General features: G+C 45.9%; 1 protein-coding gene across 1 annotated transcript in view; it reads left to right on the top strand.

The window, feature by feature from the left end:
• sorl1 (sortilin-related receptor, L(DLR class) A repeats containing) overlaps positions 1 to 26,487 on the top strand; it is a 67,509-nt gene that overhangs the window by 17,562 nt on the left and 23,460 nt on the right. Inside the window, exons 6-17 of the mRNA XM_060074388.1 lie at positions 4,180 to 4,360; positions 5,904 to 6,005; positions 7,399 to 7,568; positions 9,321 to 9,513; positions 9,868 to 9,985; positions 11,960 to 12,033; positions 12,443 to 12,531; positions 13,740 to 13,918; positions 16,179 to 16,365; positions 24,089 to 24,217; positions 25,246 to 25,331; positions 25,554 to 25,726. Of these exons, the coding sequence (XP_059930371.1) occupies positions 4,180 to 4,360; positions 5,904 to 6,005; positions 7,399 to 7,568; positions 9,321 to 9,513; positions 9,868 to 9,985; positions 11,960 to 12,033; positions 12,443 to 12,531; positions 13,740 to 13,918; positions 16,179 to 16,365; positions 24,089 to 24,217; positions 25,246 to 25,331; positions 25,554 to 25,726 (1,681 nt within the window). The remainder of the gene's footprint in view (positions 1 to 4,179; positions 4,361 to 5,903; positions 6,006 to 7,398; positions 7,569 to 9,320; positions 9,514 to 9,867; positions 9,986 to 11,959; positions 12,034 to 12,442; positions 12,532 to 13,739; positions 13,919 to 16,178; positions 16,366 to 24,088; positions 24,218 to 25,245; positions 25,332 to 25,553; positions 25,727 to 26,487) is intronic.

Here is a 26,487-nt window from a genome sequence, read left to right as displayed (position 1 = left end):
CACCTGACACATCTCTGGACCGGCGGCGACATAATGGATGTCTTATCACTATCGGGGATTTTAAATTTGATTTTAATGAAAGCACAGCAGGAGAGAGCTTTTCTCTCCCTGCTCCTTCAATTAAGAAGGAGGACGACAGCGCAGCAACGTCAATTTCTCGTCAGATCTTTATATTTACCCTAGTCCGCCGCAAACAAGAGGAATTTGGATGCGAGTCCGCAGCCAAGACTGGTGGGAGAGAGTGGTCTTACGGGAATTTAGTGACCAGGAATCCTCGAAGGTCCAATTGCGAACTACTGCAGCTGCCATCTCTCTAAGTTAAGAAGTATTTTAACGTTCAGCCTGCAAAAGTACTAGTAGTAGCCCACTCATTTACAGTTATCTCGGACGAGCGCGGACACTACGATACGCGAACACGTCAGTAATAAACACCCATGTGTCCAGAGTCGGCTCCAGAGCAGATCTACTGGAGGGGCATGGGTCGCCAGCGGGGGGGCACTGCCGTTTGTGAAATATAACGCAAAAAAAGGAGGAGGGCTGCCGTGGATGCTAAACGCAAATAAATGCAGTTTAACCACCTCTGCTATGTCATAAACAGTTTATTCACATCAACAGTTTATGAACCTCCAAAAAAACATTAAGTAGGCCTGGCACTGTTTATAAACCTTAGAGAACAGCCTCCACAATAATCAAAAACACCCCTGACAACATATAACAGAACAGGACCGCTGACAGAAGGCACGCATTGTGGCAGAAAGTAGCCTATTGAACAAGCCACGCACCAGGCAGAAATGACACAATGCCATACGTATACAAGCCTATTAAACACCAATAGATAGACAAAGCAAACATTAATCAACAATTTACCTGCTTAGTAGGCCTTATAGAAATAGTCGGCCAAAGACGTTGCTAAGCAACCGAAGACTCTGGGGTTGACAAGTTACGGAATACTTGCGGAGTGATACCAAAGACGTCATGAGAGGCAAAAAATCCTTTGTTTATCTTGACAGCGGTCATACTTGGCCCGAAGTTGTGAAGGACCCATGCAAGTGAACGGAGCGTTCCACAGCATTGAGAAGACCCGTGTAATAAGTAAGGGATAATGTATAGAACGCCGGTCATTATCGGGAAAATAAATAAAATAATGACCTGTGGTAGGAGGGGCATTAATGACCGCTAGGGGGGGCACGGCCCCCAAATGCCCCCCCTTAGCGCCGACACTGCATGTGTCCCGTCGCTTAGCAACCGGCCACGCTTACCGGACTACTTTTACGGAGTGATAACAAAGACTTGAATCAGGCAATAAATCCACTTTCCTTGACAGCAGTGAAGTTCGGTGTGCTTAAAAGTACAGACGGAGCTCAGTGGACCAATTGCGAACTACTGCGGCTGCACTAAGTTAAACCCCAATCTATGCGGAATAAGTGTATACATGGCGATTTAAAACGGACTACACCACCTCTTCTATTCGGCATAGAATCTATGCCGAACAGATAATTGTATTCCGAATGAGGCGTATACATGACCATTTTCTATGCCGCATAGAAATCTATGCGGCATAGATGTGTCCATGTAAACGCGGCTAGTGATATTCTCAACGGTGACCATTAAGTCCATGTTTGGGCAATCTTTCCCTGGGATTAGGAGGAGCTCGGTTTTGTTGAGGTTAAGCCTCAGGTGATTGGCAGTTGTCCAGGTGCTGACGTCCGCCAGACAATCCGTGTTGCAATCAGGGCTTTATCAGATGAGGGCTTTATCAGCGTGTTGCAATCAGGGCTTTATCAGATGAGGGGAAAGAGAGAAATAGAGTGTCGTCAGCAGGGCCGTCGGACTGCGGGGACAAAGGGGACAGTTGTGGGGGGGCCCAAGGCAGAGGGGGGGGCCCTGGGAAAAAAAATAAAAAATAAAATTATCTACCGGCCACGTCTCCCCCCCCCCCCCCCGGTCAACAATCGCTCCATACCTCCCCCCCCCCCCGTCAACAATTGCTCCATATCCCCCCCGTCCCCCGTCCCGTCCCCCCCCTGTCCCCCGTCCCCCGTCAACAATCGCTCTATACCCCCCCCCCCCCCCCCCCCCCTCAACAACTGAGCGCAGGGGGGTCCATCAGTACCTATAGTATAGGGGCCCAGGATTTGGTGCTACGGCCCTGGTCGTCAGCATAGCAACTGGTCGAGGAGAATGAGAACCGATGAGAGGGACGAGGCTCTGGCAGCACGGAGGGACTCAGTCACCGCGAGGAGTGCCGTCTCAGTGGAGTGTGCCTTCTTGAAACCTGACTGGTGAGGGTCAAGAAGGTTGTTAGATGAGAGATAGGAGGACAGTTGGTTAGCAACGGCACGTTCCAGTGTTTTAGACGGGAATGAAAGAAGAGATACCGGTCTGTAGTTCTGGATGTCGGTGGTATTAAGAGTTGTTTTTTTGAGGAGAGGCTTTATTCTGGCAGTCTTGAAAGACGCTAGAACAATGCCTGAAGTGAGGTAGGAGTTGATAATTGAGGTGATAAATGGCAGGATCTCGCTTGAGACATCCTGGAGGAGAGAGGAGGGGATAGCGTCAAGGGGGCAGGTTGTGGCATGGTTAGATGTTATTATTCTGTTGACCTCGTCAGAGGTGAGAGGGCTAAATTGGGTAAATATATATTTATTTTATGTTAAAACATAAAATATGAGACAAAATACAAGTTCAATACTAAGTGCAATTTTGAAAATGCATTGCGATTATTGACTAAAACGTTTGCAATTTCCAATGGAGTCTTGACGTCAAACTCTTAACATCTTTATATTCATTGAGTCACTAGGGTCACGCTCCTCCCGTAAAGTCTTTACGGGGCGTTTATACAGGTCATTGTTAAGAAAGGTGGAGGGGTGATGGACATGTATTTAATGAGCCTTGATGAAGAGGGAATGAGGACCATGGAGGATCAGCAACAGCTCCAAGCAGCAAGCCCCTTTCTGCTCCGCCCTCTGCTCAGTCACCCCCCCCCCCGTCCTACCCCTTCCATGTAGTCCCAAACACGTAGGCAGCACTGTGCTCCGTGTTGAAAGTCCTGGTTTTACTGTCCCTGTTTGGTGTCTATTGCTATTTTATTACCCTTTAGTTTTGGCTTTACTGTACAGTGTCCTTGGGTGACATGAAAGGCGCTTGAAGTAAAATGTATTATTCTTATTCTTCTTATTATTATCGGAGTGGCCTGATTGCACCTGCAAGGCGGTCGTTCAGCCAGTCTAATCCCCAGGGCCCAGATCAACCATAGGGCCAAGGATGTTCAAACCTTCATCGGCGGGCTCTCTCAGGATGCACAACAACCAGCCCCTCATGGTTACAGAAGGGTTGGACCCCCTCCCTCACACACCCCCTCTGGGCTGACCAGCAGCTGGGATGGGAGTCCAGTTGGTCTTCTGAAGGATGTATAGTTTCACTGATACATAAAAGAAGCTGTTTAATGCTGTTTGTGTGGAAGACGGCTGGTTTCAGCAGCCTCACCTGGCGCCGTCTGAGTGGACTCTGGGGCTTGGTGAGGCTGCACACGGGTTGCACATTGTGTCATCAGTGTGTACTGGTTAAATCAGCCATCACAGCGCTCTCAGGGAGATCTCCTGCATGGCAGGAGATCTGACGTTAAACATAGAGGTTAGAGATTGTGTTCTAATGTTCACTATACAATGAACCCTTCCAACCCTGTATCTTTAAAGGTATTTTCTTCTATGTTTTGTTATGAGAGCATTAAGAGAGTATGAAAAAGAAAACTGGTGCTTTGAAGCAGTAGCATGAACATGATTCAACCCACACCCCACCCCACCCCACCCCACCACACCACACACGCACATCTTTCTGGGAATGCCTCTGCGATGGCAGACGTGATCCAGAAGCGTCTGACTGGTTGAGCAGGATTTTTTTCCAAAGGAGCCCAGCTCTCCGCTGAGCTTCACTGGGAGGCTGGGGAGGTCATCCGCTCAACTCATTAATTGGAGTGAGAACAAAGGGCACTGAAATGCACGTATCACTAATTACCTTTTAACACTTTTAACACCGGACACTGAAGCTCATCAGCGACAATCTCCCCCACTCCTTGTCTTTGCCTACTCTAACCTACCCCCTCTCCCTGGATCATCTCTTCATCTTCTTCTCTTCCTCCCCACCTCCTTCCCCTTCCTCTCCATGTCCCGCCGCCCGCAGGGGTGTGGAGCCCTACGACCCGCCCACCACGGTGCTGGTGCAGCGCCGCGAGCCCCAGGGGGTCTCCAGCATCCTCAGCTCCACCGACTTCTTCCAGAGCAAGCAGAACCGCCGCGTGGTCCTGGAGCACGCCGACAGCTTCCAGCTGCGCGACAAGTACATGTTCGCCACCTCGCCCCGGGTGAGTCCGGGAGGGCGGGGAGGCAGGGGAAGGGAGAACCTGAGACCCGGGGATGAGGGGAGTGAGACGGGGAGGGATGTATTAATACTCGGAAGGTGGTGGGCATCGGGAGGGGTGAGGCAGGGAGGGAGAGCGCAGCAAGGAGATAAGAAGTTAGACGGGCAGGCAGGGAGGGAGTGAGGCAAGAGGATTGAGTGAGGGAGGGGTGCGGCAGGCAGGGAGGGAGTGAGGTAGTAGGAGTGAGAGAGAGAGAGAGAGGGAGGGAGGGATGGAGTGAGGCAGGGAGGAAGAGTGCAGCAAGGAGTTAGACAGACAGGCAGGGATGGAGTGAGGAAGGGAGAGAGGGAGGGGGTAAGGAAGGGAGAGAGGGAGGGAGTGAGGAAGGGAGGGATGGAGTGAGACAGAGGGATGGAGTGAGGGAAAGAGTGAGGCAGGACTCCAGACTTGCAGTACTCCCAGAAGTCTGCGTCACAACATGAATGCTCAGACCTGCTACGCATAGAACTGTGAATCCAGTTTTGGACGGAGTGCAGGAGAAAGAGAGCAAAAGGAGTCCTTTAATCAAATAATATTAATGTAAACATGAAGTACCCACAGCGGTGGCTTTTTTCCACAGCATAAACGGATGAGGGGGAGATAAAGGAGAACACTCATTTAATATGTTTGCCTTCACAGCTATGTATTTTATGACCGTCATGTACTGTGTTTATCTAGTGAGCCAGGATGTTATCTGATCAAAAGAGGTTATTTGATATTATGATATCGTTCTGCAGTGTCACTAGCTCCGCCCATAGCTAGGATACTCTTTAGAACCTCTTTCTTTATTTCTCTCTCTCTCACCTCTCATTTATATATTAATATATATATATATATATATATAACAGATTGTGTCAGGAATACATTAGCGCCTTCCACATGACACATGACTTGTGTTTTTTCACGTTTGGCTGAATCCTTGAAGCTGCTTGTTGATCTGTTATCTTGTCAGCGGATGACTGTTGGTTCAGCAAACGCTGCCTAGCTGATTTTGCAGTGAGGCGCTACACACAATCCAGTTCAGTTTCAGAGTTGAATGTGTGATTAGTTAGATGTCTCTCCAGTGTTACATAATGGGAATATAATATATATTGTGAGTAATGGTTAATGGAAGCTGGGGAGATGTTGTTTCAGAAACAGGTTCAACCAGAACAGCAGAAGGTGTTCTGTATCCTGCCTCTTTCACTGCTCGGGTCTGAAGTGCCCTAGGATTTAATAAGGAGAACAAACCGGCCTATTACAGGGCTTCCTTAAGAGGACACACGTTTCAAATGACTTTCAAGTTTCATTGCTCTTGCACTGCTTCAGTTTTTGTAATCTTTTTGGCTGTTGAACAATGCTGTTTCTTCTGTTTATATTTAAATAAGAAAGGTTACGAAAGGTTGGAAATTTGTTTTCCCACAAAGAACCTGAATCACCACTAGAGCGCGCAATGAATTCCTAGATAATACAGGGCATCCGGCATCTGCTCCATCCATTCATTCCATTAATGCATTTGTTCCTGCAGAAGTTGCTTGGTAGACCGGAGACGTCGTCTGTTCAACTGTGGGTGTCGTACAACCGCCAGCCCATGAAGGCCGCCCAGTTCATGACCCGCCACCCCATCACGGTGAGTCTGCCCGGTCCAGTGGGTCTCGGCGGGACCTCTGCTCGCTGTCTCAATGGAGCAGGGTGCCCTTCACTGGTGTTACATACGACTTCCATCAGAGGATCGGTTAACAAACATGGCCAAATTTCTGTTAATGAAGAGGCAACTGATTTAAGGGATTACAATGGAATACATGGAGAGAGGACCCTCGCATGATTTGTAATGTTTTCCTCACTATTGTGTATTAATGTAAAAGTGATATTGGTATTAAATTATGTCCGGTTGAGTCCAGTAGGTTCTGTAAGATGCTACCTTTAGCACAAGGCTTGACCTGCGAACTTTGTCCCTCGCCGTGCAGGAGTACTACATAGGTTCTGTAAGGGCTAACGTGTTCCCTCGCTTCAGGAGTACTACATAGGTTCTGTAATGGGCTAACGTGTTCCCTCGCTTCAGGAGTACTACATAGGTTCTGTAAGGGGCTAACGTGTTCCCTCGCTTCAGGAGTACTACATAGGTTCTGTAATGGGCTAACGTGTTCCCTCGCTTCAGGAGTACTACATAGGTTCTGTAATGGGCTAACGTGTTCCCTCGCTTCAGGAGTACTACATAGGTTCTGTAATGGGCTAACGTGTTCCCTCGCTTCAGGAGTACTACATAGGTTCTGTAAGGGCAAACGTGTTCCCTCGCTTCAGGAGTACTACATAGGTTCTGTAATGGGCTAACGTGTTCCCTCGCTTCAGGAGTACTACATAGGTTCTGTAATGGGCCAACGTGTTCCCTCGCCGTGCAGGAGTACTACATAGGTTCTGTAATGGGCTAACGTGTTCCCTCGCTTCAGGAGTACTACATAGGTTCTGTAATGGGCCAACGTGTTCCCTCGCTTCAGGAGTGCTACATAGGTTCTGTAATGGGCTAACGTGTTCCCTCGCTTCAGGAGTACTACATAGGTTCTGTAATGGGCCAACGTGTTCCCTCGCTTCAGGAGTACTACATAGGTTCTGTAATGGGCTAACGTGTTCCCTCGCTTCAGGAGTACTACATAGGTTCTGTAATGGGCCAACGTGTTCCCTCGCTTCAGGAGTACTACATAGGTTCTATAATGGGCCAACGTGTTCCCTCGCTTCAGGAGTGCTACATAGGTTCTGTAATGGGCTAACGTGTTCCCTCGCTTCAGGAGTACTACATAGGTTCTGTAATGGGCTAACGTGTTCCCTCGCTTCAGGAGTACTACATAGGTTCTGTAATGGGCTAACGTGTTCCCTCGCTTCAGGAGTACTACATAGGTTCTGTAATGGGCTAACGTGTTCCCTCGCTTCAGGAGTACTACATAGGTTCTGTAATGGGCTAACGTGTTCCCTCGCTTCAGGAGTACTACATAGGTTCTGTAAGGGGCTAACGTGTTCCCTCGCTTCAGGAGTACTACATTGCCGACGCCTCGGAGGACCAGGTGTTCGTGTGCGTCAACCACGTGAACAACGTCACCCACCTCTACATCTCGGACGTGCAGGGCCTCTCCTTCTCGCTGTCCCTGGAGAACGTGCTGTACTACAGCCCCGAGGGCCCAGGAAGCAACACGCTCATCAGGTAGCCTTTGATTGTCCCCACCTAGTAGCCCCCAACTAACAGGTCAGCTGACGGGTCAATCAAAATCTAACAGAAAATGGTTTAACTACACAACTGCACAGTGCTTCAAAAATTCTCGGCATGGGATCGCACAGCTAATCGAGAAGTAAGCTGGACATCTTTTGCAACGTTGTGTAATGTCATGTTTATCGAATAGTTGAGGGAGTTGACGTATCAGTGAACCCATGTTCCAGCTGGAATGTGAACACTGAGATTTAAAGAAAGTGTTTGGGCTGAGAGTTCTATGAAGGCGGTGTGGGCGTGTTATCCCCATGGTTACTGGGCACTATTATTGCGGTATTATGCTACAAGTTTCCGATAAGCTTACTAGGAAGCAGACATCAAAATATACTGCTGGTCAGACCGGTATACGGTATTCACACACATCCTCACACACCGTAGCGTAAAGGTGTCAGGGATGCCTGACAAACAAAAGTGATTTGGGTGTACTTTCTCTTTAGGGGGATGGTTTGTTAGTTGAGGAAGTAGTTGCATATTTGCCTGCATGCCTTGCAGGCAAATATGTGAGCTGGACTTCTAAAGCGATACTATTGCTACATGCTTTCTGTTAACTAATTAAACTCGCCCTTAACCCTAACGGGTCATGGTAACAGACTAATGCAAACATGCGTGTTAAGAAGCTAGACGCTAAAGATGCCAGGTATGGACAATATAGTCATTTGATGAATAATCAGCATACTGCTAAATAAATATCTGCTAATTTAAACGTTTGTTAGAGCCAGTGTTGAACTTATGAAAAACAAGAGTTTGGTTCAGAACCAAAGAGTGCAGACCAAACGGACTGAAACAGCTGTGGTTCCTTCCCTTGCGTCACTGTGAAGCTTTCTACCACATTTCTTTATCGCAAGCAAAGAACCACTGCATTCAAAAGTCCACATTCCTGAAATATTCCCTTTTCACCAAGGAGCTTCTGCAGCTGGACTTGGTATTTAAGTAAACACAACGGTAGGATTTCCATTCTACTGTGATTCTTGATACTCAACCTTTTCCTCTGTAGAGCTTAACTTCAAGCACATTACATTATAGAATCAGGCAGCATCGTGTGACTTGTACCTTTTTATTTGAAACATAGTTCATACAGCATAACTCTTTTAGCAGTATACTTTCGGCCTGCTGACATGGGAAAGTTGTGATGGAAATGTCCCCAAACTCGTGCCAGCCATGAAAACACAGACGACAAGGGAGGATTGCAAAAGTTGAACAGACCCTTTGAGGCATACCATCAACCAAGTATGGTCGACCAGTTTTACACAGTAAAAAGTGGGAAATCACAAGCAAGTTAGATTTACCCAAATGATTGATTCAAACCAGGCAATTGCTGGCATACGTATTAATCAGTAAAATGACACTAACACTAACGGTTAATATCATAAAGTCGGCCTGCTGCCTACATGCTGTAGTACTTTCACCTCCACTTGGGGTCACCTGACACAGCTCAACGATGCCCCCTGGTGTCTCCCCCTCACACGTTTCCCAAGACACTGTTTCACAGAACACCTGCCCACCTAACACCTGTGACCGACGCTACCACTCTATAATTAAACATCAAGTTGTTACAATAGAGTGGCTATGTCATACCCTATGTTGTTGTCCCTGTCTGCCAGAAGTTAATGAGCGTTCCGCCCAGCTTCCAACGTTGCCATGGCGACGTAAAGTAAGGCAGCTGACGCGTCTCTCCGATGTGTCGACCAGGTACTTTGCCAATGAGCCGTTCGCCGACCTGCACCGCGTGGAGGGGCTGCGGGGCGTCTTCGTCGCCACGCTCGTCAACGGCTCGGCCAGCGAGGACAACATGCGCTCGGTCATCACCTTCGACAAGGGGGGCACCTGGGAGCTGCTGCAGCCCCCCGCCGCCGACAGCCAGGGGGGGCGCATCGACTGCCAGGTAGACCGCACGCCTTCATCAGAGACACCCCGTGCCATAGACTGGGCCACGCTTCTGTTATTTTGGGTTTTAATCTTTTCGATTATTATTGTTCTGGCAAATGATAGGTAATTATCTACTTCAGTTTTACTGAAGGAGTTGTACCAAACCACTACAACGTATATGTTGCCAATATCTCAGTGCAGTCCACATCTACTTTTGAAGACCTGACATTATCATTTCTTAATTAATGTTTGCGTTAAGCAATCAGGCACATTATTTAGTCAGACACAAGTCCACTCCAAAGAGGTCCAGGGACTTGAACCTGGCCCGCTGGCTCACAGGACCGGTGTTCTCCTCTCTCTCCCTCTCCAGCTGTCTAAGGGCTGCTCCCTGCACCTGGCCCAGCGCTGGAGCCAGCTGCTCAACATGCAGCTGAGGCGGATGGCCATCCTATCCAAAGAGTCGGCCCCGGGGCTCATCCTGGCTACAGGTGAGCCAGGAGCCACTCGGTCTATCAGTAACTCAACCATGGATAAACACAGTGTTCCACCAACAATACGATGGCGATCCATCACTGAAACACAGCCTGTTGTTAGTTGGCCAATACTCTGCCTCACCAGGCAGGTGACCTAGTTTTCATGGTTGGCCTCTGAGGGCTTGGTCAGCCGGGATGGGGACGCCTAGTGATGATTGTAGCCACTGGTTACATTGCAGTGTGTGTGTGTGTGTGTGTGTGTGTGTGTGTGTGTGTGTGTGTGTGTGTGTGTGTGTGTGTGTGTGTGTGTGTGTGTGTGTGTGTGTGTGTGTGTGTGTGTGTGTGTGTGTGTGTGTGTGTGTGTGTGAAAGAGGATTTTGAGGAGAGCCTGTTGAGAGGTCTTTTTAATAGTAATTAGTCTGTAGCAGCTTGGTTGGATAATGTGCCATTAGCTTTTTGCAGGAGCTCCTTTTGAAATGAATCCAGTAGCCTTGCAACTGGAGCTGAAAGAGAAGTCTATTCAATGCTTAGTAAGCAACTCATTGCTTACCCAAAATGAATACCTGAATTAAATCTGAAAACGTTAAGGTATGATGTGTAATTTATAGTACTAGAGATCTCAATCAAAATAATAACCAAAGACGTGGTTTGATGACGGGTTGAAGGAGCCTGGGACCACCACTGCCACCGGTGAATATACGTAAATGTAACTTCCTAAGTTACCATTAGATGGGTCAACCATGCAGCTGTAGATAACGTTGGATGGTTAAATCGTGGGTCAGCACAGCGCTCCTAAGGAAAGTAACGCTCAGTGTTATTTGAAGGTTTGAGTGAAGGAGAGTTCAGATGACGATGGGGACATTTCCTGCAACAGCGGGAAGAATTCAAGAGCGACGCTTCGGTCTTGGTTGGACACATTAACAAACACATAAACAAATCAGGTCAAAGGTCAACCAAAAGTGGCATTTCTCTTTAGGGATCCATTCATAATGTTAAAGTGTTATCTAAGCCTGTCAGTAGCACCCTCTAAAGCACTTTTAGAGGCTGTTCATGACGGGCATGTCGCCCATTCTTTTAGGGTTATGGCTGAAAGTTTCTCGCTCACTACTGGACCAATCTCAATTTGGACTCAGGATGCAGTAAACAAGTGTTTTGAATAAATGTATTTCTCTGCCTTGTATCCTCATAAAGAGTGTAAACTTATGTCCCCATACCTGTGTTTAAATGTGGTCGATAGGGTTTACATGTTTAAATGTGGTCGATAGTGTTTATATATGGTCGATAGGGTTTACATGTGGTCGATAGGGTTTACATGTGGTCCATAGTGTTTAAATGTGGTCTATAGTGTTTAAATGTGGGCGATAGTGTTTAAATGTGGGCGTTAGTGTTTAAATGTGGTCGATAGGGTTTACGTGTGGTCCATAGTGTTTAAATGTGGGTGATAGTGTTTAAATGTGGGCGATAGTGTTTACATGTGGTCGATAGGGTTTACATGTGGTCCATAGTGTTTAAATATGGTCGATAGTGTTTAAATGTGGTCGATAGTGTTTACATGTGGTCGATATTGTTTAAATGTGATCGATAGTGTTTAAATATGGTCGATAGTGTTTAAATGTTCTTTTCCCTCACTCTCCACCTCATCCCTAACTCTCCACCTCAAGCTGGTGTGTAGTGAGCGTTCTGGCACCGATTGGCTGCCGTGCATCACCCAAGTGGGTGCTACATATTGGTGGTGGTTAGTGAGGTCCCCCCTTCACTTTAGGCGTCTTTGAGTGTTATTAATTATTATTATTCTTCATGTTTAACCTCTGTTTTCCTTTTATTCCTAGTCTGTTTTACATAGTTTTGAATGATGACTATATGCTCTGTAAGGTGACCTTGGGTGTCTTGAAAGGCGCCTCTAAATTAAATGTATTATTATTATTATTATTACCTATTCTGGAGGTCACATAGTCTTTTGTTTGACCACCTAACCCCTCTTCCATCCAGGTTCGGTGGGCAGGAGCCTGGCCAACAAGCCTAATGTGTACGTATCCAGCAGCGCAGGAGCCAGATGGAGAGAGGTCAGTGATCTATATGTTTCAAACGACACACAGCAACTGCTAAATGTTTCACTTGATACCTGATGTGCTGACCTTTCTTGCTTTTTGCTGCCAAGATCTCCTGATTATTGTCACTTCAAAGTACACTTGAAGTGAGACCGTAGGGCCTGAGGCCTATGACAAAGTGGTTGACGCCAAAGGTTTATGAACTCATGAAGGATGTACTAAACATAATACAGTAGCACCAAAGTGATATCCGCTGGGGATTGGAATGATAACCAATAAAACCATGAATAAAATGGTTTGAGCATTGAAGTTACTAAAGGGTAAAGGGTCGCGTTGACAAACAAAAGCATAATGTAATTGGACGAGAGAGAAAGAGTCCAGCTCTGATGATAGGATGATGTCTAAGATGTTCCGTGTACCCCAGGCGCTGACCGGCCCTCACTTCTACACCTGGGGGGACCACGGCGGGCTGCTGCTGGCCATCCCCCAGGGAGGGTCCGCCACGCACCTCAGGTAAGGCCCTGCTCCGTCTGGCCTGGACTCAAAGAGAAAACTCACTGAAGGACCGAGCGTCCATTTCTATTGGCGGATCCTTTAAACCGAGTAGTCGACAGATTTGTGTCTGGATAAGTAGTGCTATTGCATCAACCTTCACAAAAATTACATTTTCCAAAAGCATATGGCAATGTTGGGGTGGACGGTATAAGGTTACTGACTTCAGTCTGATAAAGTCAGCATAGTGTAACTTTGCACACCATTTGCTTTGCCATATGAAAACGGTTTGATTCTGTTCTATTGAGCCTCAGTTAACCGAAGTATGCGCTGTGTGCTTTGGGCTTTCCAAATTGGCTTTGACCGTTGAGGATCTGATGTAAACCCAATCCGTGAGCATGCTAACATGCTAATGCCACCGAGGCTAATGAGCGAGCACGCGTTCAAGTCCCTGGGACGCTTTGAAGTGGACTTGCCATTGATTGCATAACAGGGCTGATGTTTAGTTCGATTTTTGGTTATAGCCCCCCCCTGTCGCCAAATAGGTCTTAGACTCTTTGGAGACCTGCTTACGTGTGGTTTCTATATGTGTACCATGCTTGACAACTCTTAGGAGTTGTTCGCCTTTGGAATGGTTGAAGTCAGTGGTTTTTTTATTTTGAATGATCACTGTTTGATGGAGAACATTCCAAATGACCTAAGGGGAGTCCCAGGGACCTAATCAGGGCCCACCACCTTATCGACCCCTTGGGTTCTCTGAAGCAGACTTGTGAATGGTTGAATAATGGTGTCTCATTTGCATTATTATATTTGCGTTGAACTTAACAACAACTTGAGGTCAGGCATGATTAAGGATTATGTGTAGCACATTTTGGGTACATATGCTCATTTCATTTTACAACCCACACATGTTGCATTGCATTTCGTTGTACTTTGTACAATGACAATAAAGCTTTCTATTCTATTCTATGTTCATGTTTGGAGTGGTTGATTTTAGAAATTAATAATAGTATTATTAATTTAAAAAAATCATATTCGCAGGTATAGTGAAATGTTATTTGCACTATTTTATGGCATTATAACCCCAAACCGGAGGAGCTGATAATTACCGATTATGAGGTGGAAGAATACAAAACAATAAGACGCATGATCACAATAGTGTGGCTCGCCAGCCACCACAATGATAATGATGTAGACAACGTGTACGTATCCCTCCCGGTCTGAGCCAGGTTCAGCACCAACGAAGGGGAGACCTGGACCGACTTCCAGTTCTCCGAGCGGGAGGTGTATGTCTACCAGCTGCTGACGGAGCCGGGCGAGAAGAGCACCATCTTCACGATCTTTGGCTCCTATGCCGACCAGAGACACAGCTGGCTGATCCTGCAGCTCAACGCCTCCGACGTGCTGGGTGAGAGTTCTGGACAGAAATGGTTCGGTGTAGGCAATGACCGAGTAGTCAACCAGTGGCCCGTGCTCCACTGAGGCAGTGCCAAAGCCAGTGCTTTACCGCAGTCCTGTGTGGTCCTATGGGTCAGGCGTACCGTGTGCCCCTGTGAGTCCCCCCCTGTGTGTTTCCCCCCTCTGTGAGTTCCTCCCCGGCGAGCCCCTAGTGAGTTCCCCCCCTGTGAGTACTTCCCCTGTGAGTACTTCCCCTGTGAGTACTTCCCCTGTGAGTGAGTACTTTCCCTGTGAGTACTTTCCCTGTGAGTACTTTCCCTGTGAGTACTTTCCCTGTGAGTACTTTCCCTGTGAGTACTTTCCCTGTGAGTACTTTCCCTGTGAGTGAGTTCCCCTGTGAGTGAGTTCCCCTGTGAGTAAGTTCCCCTGTGAGTAAGTTCCCCTGTGAGTAAGTTCCCCTGTGAGTACTTCCCCTGTGAGTACTTCCCCTGTGAGTACTTCCCCTGTGAGTGAGTTCCACTATGAGTGAGTTCCCCTGTGAGTGAGTTCCCCTGTGAGTGAGTTCCCCTGTGAGTGAGTTCCCCTGTGAGTGAGTTCCCCTGTGAGTGAGTTCCTCTATGAGTGAGTTCCTCTATGAGTGAGTTCCCCTGTGAGTACTTCCCCTGTGAGTACTTTCCTCTGTGAGTACTTCCCCTGTGAGTACTTCCCTCTGTGAGTACTTCCCCTGTGAGTACTTTCCCTGTGAGTGAGTTCTAGGGATCGACCGATATGGATTTTTCAGGGCCGATACCGATTTCTTTTTTTCATCAGCCCTAGCCGATAAGCGATACCAGGGTGTCCACGCATCCTTAAAAAGCCTTAAATTCATGTTTCTAAATTTAAGGCCTTGAAAAGTCTTCAATTCATTACAAATGTCATATGCTGGTCTTAAATACTGTAACTCAAGGTCTTAAATTTGTCGGGGCATTATTTTTCTCGTGGGACTTTTCAGGAAGGACATGTAGAGAGGCTTCTTTCTTGCTAGCTGCATATATAAACGATTATCTGCGTACTTGCTAGCTAGTCTGCGACCATGGGTAGGTGAATGAGTCTCATTGAGTGACACACATGCTATGCTTGGGTTATAATACAGCGGGATCCCCCCCACCATCGCGTGTTTTAGGTCTTAAATTTCATTCAAGGTGGTATTAAAAAGGTGACCTGCTGAAACCTGCAGATACCCTGGATACGCCGATGCCGATTTTCTTAAGCCGATATTTGGAGCCGATAATACCCTGGAAATCCAGAGTTCTCGCGAGAGCACAATTTTCAGCGAGTCACTCTGGGAACAAGCAATATACTAGTGTATATTCAAGCTGGCTGTCGCCTTGCATGGTTGACTCTGCCGTCGGTGTGTCACTGTGTGTATTAACCGATGTAAGTCGCTTTGGATAAAAGCGTCTGCTAAATGCCCTAATTGTAATTGTACTATTCTGTGCCTCCCCTGGCCCCGAACATTAATCAATCACATCGATGTATCAATCTAGGAGGGCCAAAAGCGTTGCTGTTTTACCGACCGCATATGGCAAGAGTCTTATCTATTGGTTAGCTCCACTGGTCTGGATACGTCAACCCTTGTATTCATCTGATTGGTCGTATTGTTATCCAATGTGTGATATCCAGTGATATTTTCAAATGCATGCTTGGTGCTGTCCCACCAAATTTGTACCTGGGGCGAAAATTGTACAACCTGCCTGGCAACTGATGATCGCGTTGAACGTTGCCTGGCAACGGACGATCGCGTCGAACGACGAGCGACGACGACGTCGAGACTACATACACTTCAAACACTCAGTTTACTAGCTAAATTCAATTTAAACAATTAAATACAATACAAATATAAACGTTGATACACTTTAAACACTCCGTTTACTAGCTAATTCCGATTAAACAATTAAATACAATACAAATATAAAGTAAAAACAAGTGTTATCTGGTTTGTTATATCGTCTTTGGCAACATGAGCGAGAATGCCGATGCTGAAAAAATATCGGCCGATACAATACATGTAAAAAACGCAAATATCGGCCTGCTGATATATCGGTCAATCACGAGTGAGTTCCCCTGTGAGTACTTCCCCTGTGAGTGAGTTCCCCTGTGAGTTAGTTCCCCTGTGAGTACTTCCCCTGTGAGTGAGATCCCCTGTGAGTGTGTTTCTCTCTGAGTTCTCATGTGAGACCCCCTGTGAGCCAGTGCTTTACTGCAGGCCTGTGTGTTTTCCCCTGGGTCAGGCGTACCGTGTGCGGAGGCGGACTACAAGCGCTGGTCTCCGTCGGACGAGCGAGGGAACGACTGTCTCCTGGGCCGGCAGATGGTGTTCCGGAGGCGCACACCGCACGCCACCTGCTTCAACGGGGAGGACTTTGACCGGCCCGTCACGGCCACCAACTGCTCCTGCCAGCGGCAGGACTACGAATGGTAACTGGCTCCTTGGCATCGGCAAACCAGGCATTGGTGGAAATATGCGTCGTTTAATCCACTTCTAAACTGTTTCTTATTGAGGAGGATGCTCTGAACAACCCTGTGGTGAAATGTAATGACTCATAGCTGCAGGAGGTCATGAACCTGGGAAGCAGACAGATCTGAGCTCTGTTCCATCTGCTCTTTATGCGTCTGGCCCCCTGCTGTTCAGACCGATGTCCAGCAGACTTTGGACAATCACAACCCTTTATCTAATATTAGGCTAGTGACAAACAGTCAGAAAGGGCTTTAGTTTTTGAGATACCCCTACCGGAGGTAGAACTAAACCCAACAATGTTTTTCCTCATCTCTAAGGTCTCCCATACATGAAAGTGATTCTTGGCTAAAATATTTTTACTGCTAAGATTGTGAAATTGACAGATATTGTTATATACCTCCAAACAAAAAAAGGCCTAAAATATAGCCTGTCCGTATGGGAGTTAAGACAGATAAACTAATGCAGAATGATAACACAAGCTCTGAGAGCTTTGAGACTTGGCAAGTTTGTAGCCAGGGAGTCACTTCACCTACTGGAAAAACCTGGATGTGAATATCTTGATGCATGAAGTAGATGGAGACCTATAAACACATACCTAAAATAAGCGGACAGTGAAAAAAATGATTTCTATGCAGAATGTTATCATTTACTTTGTAGTTGCTTTGCCAGGCATTATCATAGGAACACATAAGATGGCTTGTTGAAAAGGTGGGATTGTGCTGATTGTGCAGCAATACCAAACATCTATATATGGTATGAACAATGAAAATGGTATGTCACTCAATGTATGAGGTGTCCAAAATGAAAGAAAATGAAACCAGTCCAATGCCCAATATCAGTGGTCAGAGGAATGTTGATAAATTCAATAATACTGCAAATTAACTTACATGAGGTAAGTGCTGCTGTATATTATAATACATTTAATGATTATATTTTTAATATGGCACATTGTATTATATATATGTATTATATATATACAGAAAGAAAGATCCAATTGAATCAGGTTATAATTGAAAAGAACACCTATATCAAAATATTTACATCCACTTGAATTTCTTTGTAGTCAAGTAATTACTGAATAATGGGAAATAATGTTGGCAGCTTTGGTCTCTCCAGACCAGAAGTGGGCAGTAGAACCCACTACCCCCTTGATGTGACCTTTGATTTGACCTTTGATGTGACCAATGATGAAGCTAGCTACATCATTGTCTTCATGGATATTTTCCTAAACTGACAGGTAAATCATTGCATTACAATCATTACATTTCATGTCAAAAGGCTGACCTAGAATCATACAAGTAAATTAGTGCTTAGCCCTCTGTAAAACATATTGAGGAAAAGCATGGAGCAGGTAGAGCATGACAGTAAATCATATGTCAGCAGTGATCGTCTATCACGTTGTCAATGCAGCAAGTATGTACCAAACACCCTGTATGATTTTGTGAACTGGTGTGTTGATTCACGTGCCCACAGAGGTTACCAAACATGTGATGATGACCCAGCTTCGAAGGACAATCTGTGTGTGATAGCAATCTGTCATGATCTCATTGGGCAGAGCCGTCACATCCATACGCCAATCACACTGGGACTCGCCATTTTGATTCATCATGAGTTTGGTAGTAAGACACTCATCGATGAGCTCAGTGCAATGGGGCACTGTGTTTCCTATACAGAGGTTAGGCATTTCCTCACATCTGTGGCAGCAGACCAGATATCAAGGACAGAAAGAGGTGTCTACATCCCAACAGGCCTCACTGGAGTCGCTGAACATGGAATTGTTGATGCAGCCATCGACAACTTTGACCAAAATGAAGATACCCTGGATGGGAAGCATGCAACTCATGCTATGGCTTCTGTTGTGTTCCGAAGAGGCCAAGTCTCCACAGCAGATACATGCCTAGCACAGGTTCCAGAGAGGTCCCTCACCACCTTAAACACATTCGACCTGAATGGAGATACACTTCACAGGTACTTATTTTTGACATTGACATTTTTTTTAAATCAATTTTTATGTTTTAATGTTATGGTATCCACTTATTCACATGCACTGCTAAAAATATAATGGGTGGATGAAATGTTTAATAGTGAAGTGAATGTATGCTGTGAAGTTTTAAAGTGATATAATATTCAATGCATATGATCACAAGATTATCCTCTCATTTCAATTGACAGATACATCAAATCAACAAAGCGACCAGAACCACCTGAACTTCCTGAGTTACTAAACACAAACACAACAGTCTCTAAAGCAGCTGAAGACAGAGATCTGGTATGGAAGCTGTCCCGAAATGTAATTGAGAATCAGCAGCATGTCCCTTCATGGTCTGCATTCAATGCCTTCACGTCAGACACTGCTTGTTCAGTAGCCAGTGTACTCTACATGCCCTTCATAAGAGAATCACCCTCAGAATTGTCCACCATCTATACATCTTTGATAAGACTTGTACAGCTTGCTGCAGACCTGGGACCGGACCATATTCTTGTGACTGCAGACCTTGCTATTTATAGTAAAGCACAACAGATAATTTTACAAGGAAAGATCACAATGAGACTGGGAGGTATGCATATCACGATGGCTTACCTGGCAAGCATCGGAAAGCTGTATGGCGATGGTGGACTCTTTGACATACCTACTGAGTCAGATGTGTATGCAGAGGGAACAGCTCGACAGATGCTTCAAGGGAAACAGCTGGCAAGAGGAGTAAGGAGCATAAAGCTAGCCTCTGAGGCTCTGTTCAGGCTCTTCTGGAAAGCTATGCAATCATGGCTTGAAAAACAAGGCCAATGTGCAATGACTGAAGAACAAGAGCAACTCCTACGAGATGTACAGCATGCATTTCATGGTAATGACAAGGCCACTGCTCAACAGTTCATCGGTGAGGTGGAGACTGAACTCCATGAGATTCAGAAGAAAATCCAGAAGTTCACAAATGAGGGAGTTAAGCAATCAGCAACATTTGGATACTGGATAATGTTCCTAAATGGTGCTGATCTGTTGCTACGGATCCTTCGCTCAGAACGCGAAGCTGACTTTCAACTTCACCTGAATTGCATGTGTGAAGTTATGCCTTGGTTCAGAGCTGCTGGAAGGACAATTATTCCAAGTACATGCCTGTCTATGTTGCAGAAATGAAAGCTCTTGAACATGAACAACCAGAAGCATACACATTCATGCAGCAAGGTGGGTTTGTTGTTCGCCGGTCTGAGCATCGAAGCTTCAACTGTGTGGCATCTGATCAGGCACTGGAGCAAACCATTAATCGTGAAGGCAAGAGTCAGGGTGGAGTTGTTGGTTTTACATTGCGAAAGGGAGCTCTCACAAGATGGCTGATGACAAGACATGTGACCACAGCATATGTGGATGCCATGAAAGAGCTTTGTGACACTGATGCAAAGGGCCAAAAAGTACACCAGGAGCATGGAGCATCCAGAACGGAAAGAGACGAGAGAGACATACAGAAGATAATGGAAGCTGTGGAGCAGAGACAGAATCCTTTTGATCTTGAAAGCATTCCTGAGGAATTGATCAATATTGCAAGTGGTCAGGTTGCATCTGAGAAGGTTGCAAAAGGGCTCTCAAGCTTCCTCCAAGATGGTGCAAAGCAGAATGACGTCTTTATTGAAGAACGTCTGGCAAAATCAAAAAGAACAAAGAGCTTCTGGGAGCCTGAGAAAAGAAACCAGTGTGCAACCTTCAAGGATATGAAAACATCAGTTGGAGTCCAGTCTAGACAGGTTCACATGGACTCAGATGTGCTCTTTCGAAGGTTACTGGCTGTTTCCAAGCAGCGAGAGGTGTCCATGGAAACTGTGATGTCTCATGAACTCGCAGCTGTCCCGCCCTCTTTGTTTTATGATGATGGAAGCATGAGGAAGACAACTAAAGCTGACCTTGCCAAGAAACTGGAGGCTGTTGTTGAAGAGTCACAGCAGCTGCCAAATGTTGACGTACCATCAGCATACATCATCGATGGCATGGCTCTTATACAGACTCTCCATGATTCAGCCTTTCAAACATTCAACGACCTGGCCGAGTGTGTCTGGAAAAAGATCACAATGTTAATGGGAAAGGAAGGCATCAGCTGTGTTGTTGTAGTGTTTGACAGATATGACCATCAACACTCAGTCAAAGATCTAGAGAGGCAAAGAAGAGGCACCATTCAAACCACACGAACACATATCATCACAGGACAAGCAAGTGTTCCAAACTATAGGAAATACCTTAAGATAAGTGGAAACAAGGCTGCTCTATGTAGCTTTGTGAGTAACTACATCACAAGTACTGGGCCGATGAGACTCTCTTCAGAGAACACAGTTATCTTGGCTGGTGGATTTGATAATGGTGAGGAAGTAAAGAGGGTTAGGAAGTCAGGCATCGACAATTTGACAGAGCTTTACAGTGACCAGGAGGAGGCAGATACGAGACTGGTGTTACATGCAATACACCTTGCAAGGTCACATTCTCGTCTAATAGTCAAATGTGATGACACAGATGTGCTGGTTTTGCTGATCTACTATACAAGCAAAGGAATGTTTGGATCCTCTGCAGTTTTCATGCACTCTGGACATGGCCTGAAGGAAAGATTCATCCCAGTCTGTTCAATCACTCAGAAGCTTGGACCGGTTCTTTGTGATTGTTTGCCTGCATGCCATGCCCTCACAGGTTGCGATACAACAAGCAGCTTATACAGAATTGGGAAGACCACTGCCTTCACAAGACTGAAGTCCCATCTGAGTGAGCTGAAGGAAATGACTAAGTTTGGACTTTCTGGAAGCCTGCAAGAAGCTTTGCCTGTGGCAAGAAAATATGCCCTGCTCCTGTATGGCCAAAAGAAAAGGGTGGATGGACATCTTTGCACCAATCTGGATGAGCTGAGGTACACACTTGCATCTACCACAGATGCATCTGCAGCAAATCTACCTCCAACAGAAGATGCCTTCCAGCAACATGTGTTGAGAGCCTTGTATCAAACAGCAGTGTGGCGTCACAGCCACCTGGCCAGGCCTCATCTCTGGAACCCAGTTGGTAGAGGATGGAAGCTCAGAGAAGATGGGTCCATTGAACCTGTGATGTTCCAGAAGGAACCAGCACCTAAAGAAGTCAGAGACATCACCCATATGTACTGTAAAGATGGAAAATGCAATGATACCACCAAATGCCAGTGTCTTGCAGTGGGATTGACTTGCACTGAGTTTTGCTCTTGCTCTTTTCCAGACTGTCCAAATGTGACTCATTTTGTCACTGATGATGATGTGGATGAGTGACAATGAAATGTTATAGTTTAAGTAATAGTTTTATTAAAAGGCTCATCAATGCCAAACTGCAATCCTGACTCCTGGTCTCCTGTGTGTGCTATTGCCAGGCCCTAAGCCATAACTAGACTCGCCTCAGATAGGACACTACAGCACATTGCAATGCAATGAGTTCTTTCATTTGGGACAGCTAAAACATCTAATTATGAATGGTTGCATGGTTTATTTTATATTATATATATAATATATTTATATTATATTTTTATATTTGGTTGGCTGGATTTAGCGCAATGACATCCTTCCAACAAGCCATTTTATGAGTTTCGAGGACAGTACAAGTAGTCACTGTAAACGTGTCATCTTTCAATTTCAGTCTTTGTTTCCATATGAACTGTATAGATATATACAGTATATATACAATGTGCTATATTATTTGTGTCATTATTAAATGTGTAGTATAGAGCAGCACTAACCTCTTACTTAATTTGCAATTTGCAGCTTTGGACTTTTATATCAGTTTCATTTTCTTTCATTTTGGACACCTCATACATTGAGTGACATACCATCTTTATTGTTCATACCATATATACATATTTGGTATTGCTGGATTCAGCACAATCCCACCTTTCCAACAAGCCATCGTATGTGTTCCTATGATAATGCCTGGCAAAGCAACTACAAAGTAAATGATAACATTCTGCATAGAAATCATTTTTTTCACTGTCCGCTTATTTTAGGTATGTGTTTATAGGTCTCCATCTACTTCATACATCAAGATATTCACATCCAGCTTTTTCCAGTAGGTGCATTGACTCCCTGGCTACAAACTTGCCAAGTCTCAAAGCTCTCAGAGCTTGTGTTATCATTCTGCATTAGTTTATATGTCTTAACTCCCATACAGACAGGCTATATTTTAGGCCTTTTTTTGTTTGGAGGTATATAACAATATCTGTCAATTTCACAATCTTAGCAGTAAAAATATTTTAGCCAAGAATCACTTTCATGTATGGGAGACCTTAGAGATGAGGAAAAACATTGTTGGGTTTAGTTCTACCTCCGGTAGGGGTATCTCAGAATTTGGGGGGCATTGTCACTAGCCTATATGGGCGGGTTTGATGTACAGAGCAGCTGCAAAGGCTGAGGCCTTTCCAATAACACCCGAGATGGCTGGGGCTGATGTCCCTCACGTTAATCTGATTGGTTGTAGGTCTGTCCAATTGAGTCCAGGCATTGTGCTCTTGGCCAGGTGAAAAGGTAGCCTGGCTCCGCCCGCCTAAGTACTTCCGCTCGATTTGAATTTCCCTTCAGTACTAGGTCTGGACCTGCTGTATGTAATTTGGTTTTCTGCGCTACCACAGCGTGCGCCCAATCAGCGAACAGAGGGCGTGTCTGAGAACAATGACTAGACCCAGCTTCGAAAGTTGACTGCATACATCATCTCTGGCCTTACTATAAAATATTGATTTACAATGTGCAATTTTTCCCTGATAAATTAAATTCGACGACCAAAACCTGCAGCTGTCGTTGACGGACATTTTCGTGCAGACGTGCAAGGTGTTTGGTTTGTGTACAACCTGCGCGTGATTCCCGGCGCATGACATACGTCACAACCAAACGTTAGCGATTGGTTATGGCAGATCCAGAGTGGCACTGGGCAGATCCAATCATTTTAAACTTCAACAGACACCCGCCTTCAAGTGAGTTAACGTTTGTCAATTGATTAGGTCCAGACTCTCTGTACAAATGAAATGAAGTGAAGTACGAGAGTCTGGTAGAACCAGGCTAGTGAAAAGGTACTTTGGAGATGGAAACTGATGGGGAAGTTTCAAGGCTAGTACGCACTAGTGTATTAGTATGGACAATGTTATACTAGCAACATCAGTGTATTTACTATGCATTGTATTATACTAGTACGCATTAGTGTATTAGTATGTATTCCGGCACCTGAGCGAGTAGCGAGGCACCCATCACCAGATAGCGAAACACTTGACCGGAAGTAACGCTAGGAAGCTTCAATGACGAGGCTGCATAAAGTCGCTTGCACTTGCGTGTCCATTTATTGAGGATGTAGCATTTCCTTATGTCCAAGTTGTTTCTGATAGTATGAAACTGTAAGTAATCCAAGGCTTACACGGGCAGATGGAGCCAAATGAAAAGAGGGATCTTGAACTGGCTTTACAAGAACATGGCTAACCTCTTAACTAATGAAGAGACTAACAACGTGTGACTTTAAACAACCAATGAGAACGCAATCAACCAAACGAACAGGAATAGACTGGCTCTAGAACAGTCTTACAGAATGAATTCATGTAACGTTAAAAGTATGCATTCTATTATATTAGTACTATCAGTGTATTGTGTATTAGTATGCATTATACGAGTACTTTACTAGCACTAGTCCCTTACTGTCCACTCTCTCTCTCTCCCCAGTGACTACGGGTTCAGGCTGAGCGAGGACCTGGCGCTGCAGGTGTGCATGCCTGACCCTGAGTTTTCTGGGAACCTCTACGCCGCCCCGGTGCCCTGTCCCGTGGGCACCACCTACAGGCGCAGCAAGGGGTGAGCCGTGCGGTGGAGGATGTCTGTTTGTAGTTCACCACCCGTCCAACACGCCACATTCACTAGCGTCTCAGCTCGCTCTCAAACCTCGACCCCTAGCACTTCGCCAGAGGAGTTGGAGAGCGGCAGTGTTTAGAAAGGAGGACCGATCCCTTGCAGTAAATACACTTCTATCTAACGGTAATGTTCGCCGTCAGGATGGCCACGAGGCAACCCCCTAGTTAGCATATTGACAACAGTTGCTGCTAGCTAGCATCAAGGGAGCGGTGAACCGCTGTTTGCACTGGTGCTTTGTGAAGATCAGCATGTTATAAAAACACTTGTTTGATTCTAGCGCCACCTGGCACCAGACTGGGAGAGCTCAACATTTGTTGTTTTCAAATTTTTGTCTTTTCTTCTTATACTTTTTTTTTCCTTGTATCTTTGTTTCTCTCTCTCTCTCCCTGTGTCTCTCTCTGTATTTGTCTCTCTCTATCTGTCTGTCTCTGAGTCTCTCTCTCCCTGTCCCTGTCTGTATGTGTGTCTCTGTCCCTGTGTGTGTCTCTCTCCCTGTATGTGTGTCTCTGTCCCTGTGTGTCTCTCTCCCTGTCTCTTTCTGTCTGTGTGTCTCTGTCCCTGTGTGTGTCTCTCTCCCTGTCCCTGTCCGTCTGTGTGTCTCTGTCCCTGTGTGTCTCCCTCTCCCTGTCCCTGTCTGTCTGTGTGTCTCTGTCCCTGTGTGTCTCCCTCTCCCTGTCCCTGTCTGTCTGTGTGTCTCTGTCCCTGTGTGTGTCTCCCTCTCCCTGTCCCTGTCTGTCTGTGTGTCTCTGTCCCTGTGTGTGTCTCTCTCCCTGTCCCTGTCTGTCTGTGTGTCTCTGTCCCTGTGTGTCTCTCTCTCTGTGTCCCTGTCTGTCTGTGTGTCTCTGTCCCTGTGTGTCTCTCTCTCTGTGTCCCTGTCTGTCTGTGTGTCTCTGTCCCTGTGTGTCTCTCTCTGTGTCCCTGTCTGTCTGTGTGTCTCTGTCCCTGTGTGTCTCTCTCTGTGTCTCTCCCAGGTACAGAAAAGTGTCTGGGGACAGCTGTACGGGGGGAGACGTGGAGACCAGACTGAACGGAGAGATGCTTCCTTGTCCGGTTGGAGGTAGACCCCCCCCCCCCCCCCCCCCCCCCCTGGAAGAGAAAGTTCCCTTCTGGCAGGGCGACGTGTTAAAGCGTTTCGATGGCAGCGGAAATAAGTATTCGCTGTGGAGTGGGCGGACCTTCGAGTCTCGCCTGTTAGACCTGATATCTATTGAAGTGCACAACTGCAAGTCTGTCCCCCTGTTGATCTCCTTTAACCAGCCCCTCGGTGTGATGCTTGCAGAGAGCAACGAGTTCATCCTGTACGCCGTGCGGAGCTCCATCCACCGCTACGACCTGGCCACCGGCACCGACACGCCCCTGCCCCTCACCGGCCTCCGAGAGGCTGTGGCCCTGGACTTTGACTACGACCGCAACTGCCTGTACTGGGCCGACATATCCCTGGACACCATCCAGGTCTTTTTCACCTTTGTGCTGTTTCCTTTTGGTCCACCTGCTGACACATGGTGGTCTGTGAGCTACAATGGGGGCGGAGAACAATCAAATAATTTATACTTCAAAATCAGAAAATCGCCCAAATGTTAAGAAAAAATACAAATTTCACTAAAGATTCAAATTGGCATTTTACTCTAGTAACGTGTAAGTAAGGAGAGTCAAATTAGCAGTTGACTCTCCTTACTAAACCTAGTAGGGTATAGTAATGTTTAGATTCATTTAGGCCTGTCGCGATAAGCAATCAATCAATTAATTACACGGGTCTTCTCAATGCCGTGGAACGCTCCGTTCACTTGCATAGATAGTAGGTAACTTGTCAACCCCAGCGTCTTCGGTTGCTAAGCAACGTCAACGTCTTTGGCGGACTATTTCTCTGCTGATCAACACTACGAATGCTGCTAACGAATATATTGCAAAAAGACACACCATGTGAAGTGATTTTTTCGTTTTGCCAAGTAGCCGTGTAATAAGCGGGATAATGTATAGAACGTCGCCGTTCATTATCGAAATAAGCAAAACACCTCCGCTGCGCGTCGGTGTCCTGTTCGGGGCTTATTTTCCCGATAATGACCGGCGTTCTATACATTATATATATTTATATATATATTATATATATTTAGCAGAGTACGCCTAAGCAACAAATGTTTATTGATCTACAAAGGGTGTACTTTATTATTAATTTACATTATTATGCCATTATCATTATATTAGTTGAAAAACGA

The sequence above is a fragment of the Gadus macrocephalus genome, chromosome 16 (genome assembly GCF_031168955.1).
Source record: "Gadus macrocephalus chromosome 16, ASM3116895v1".
Lineage (NCBI taxonomy): Eukaryota > Metazoa > Chordata > Actinopteri > Gadiformes > Gadidae > Gadus > Gadus macrocephalus.
This window is presented reverse-complemented; position numbering and strand designations above follow the sequence as displayed.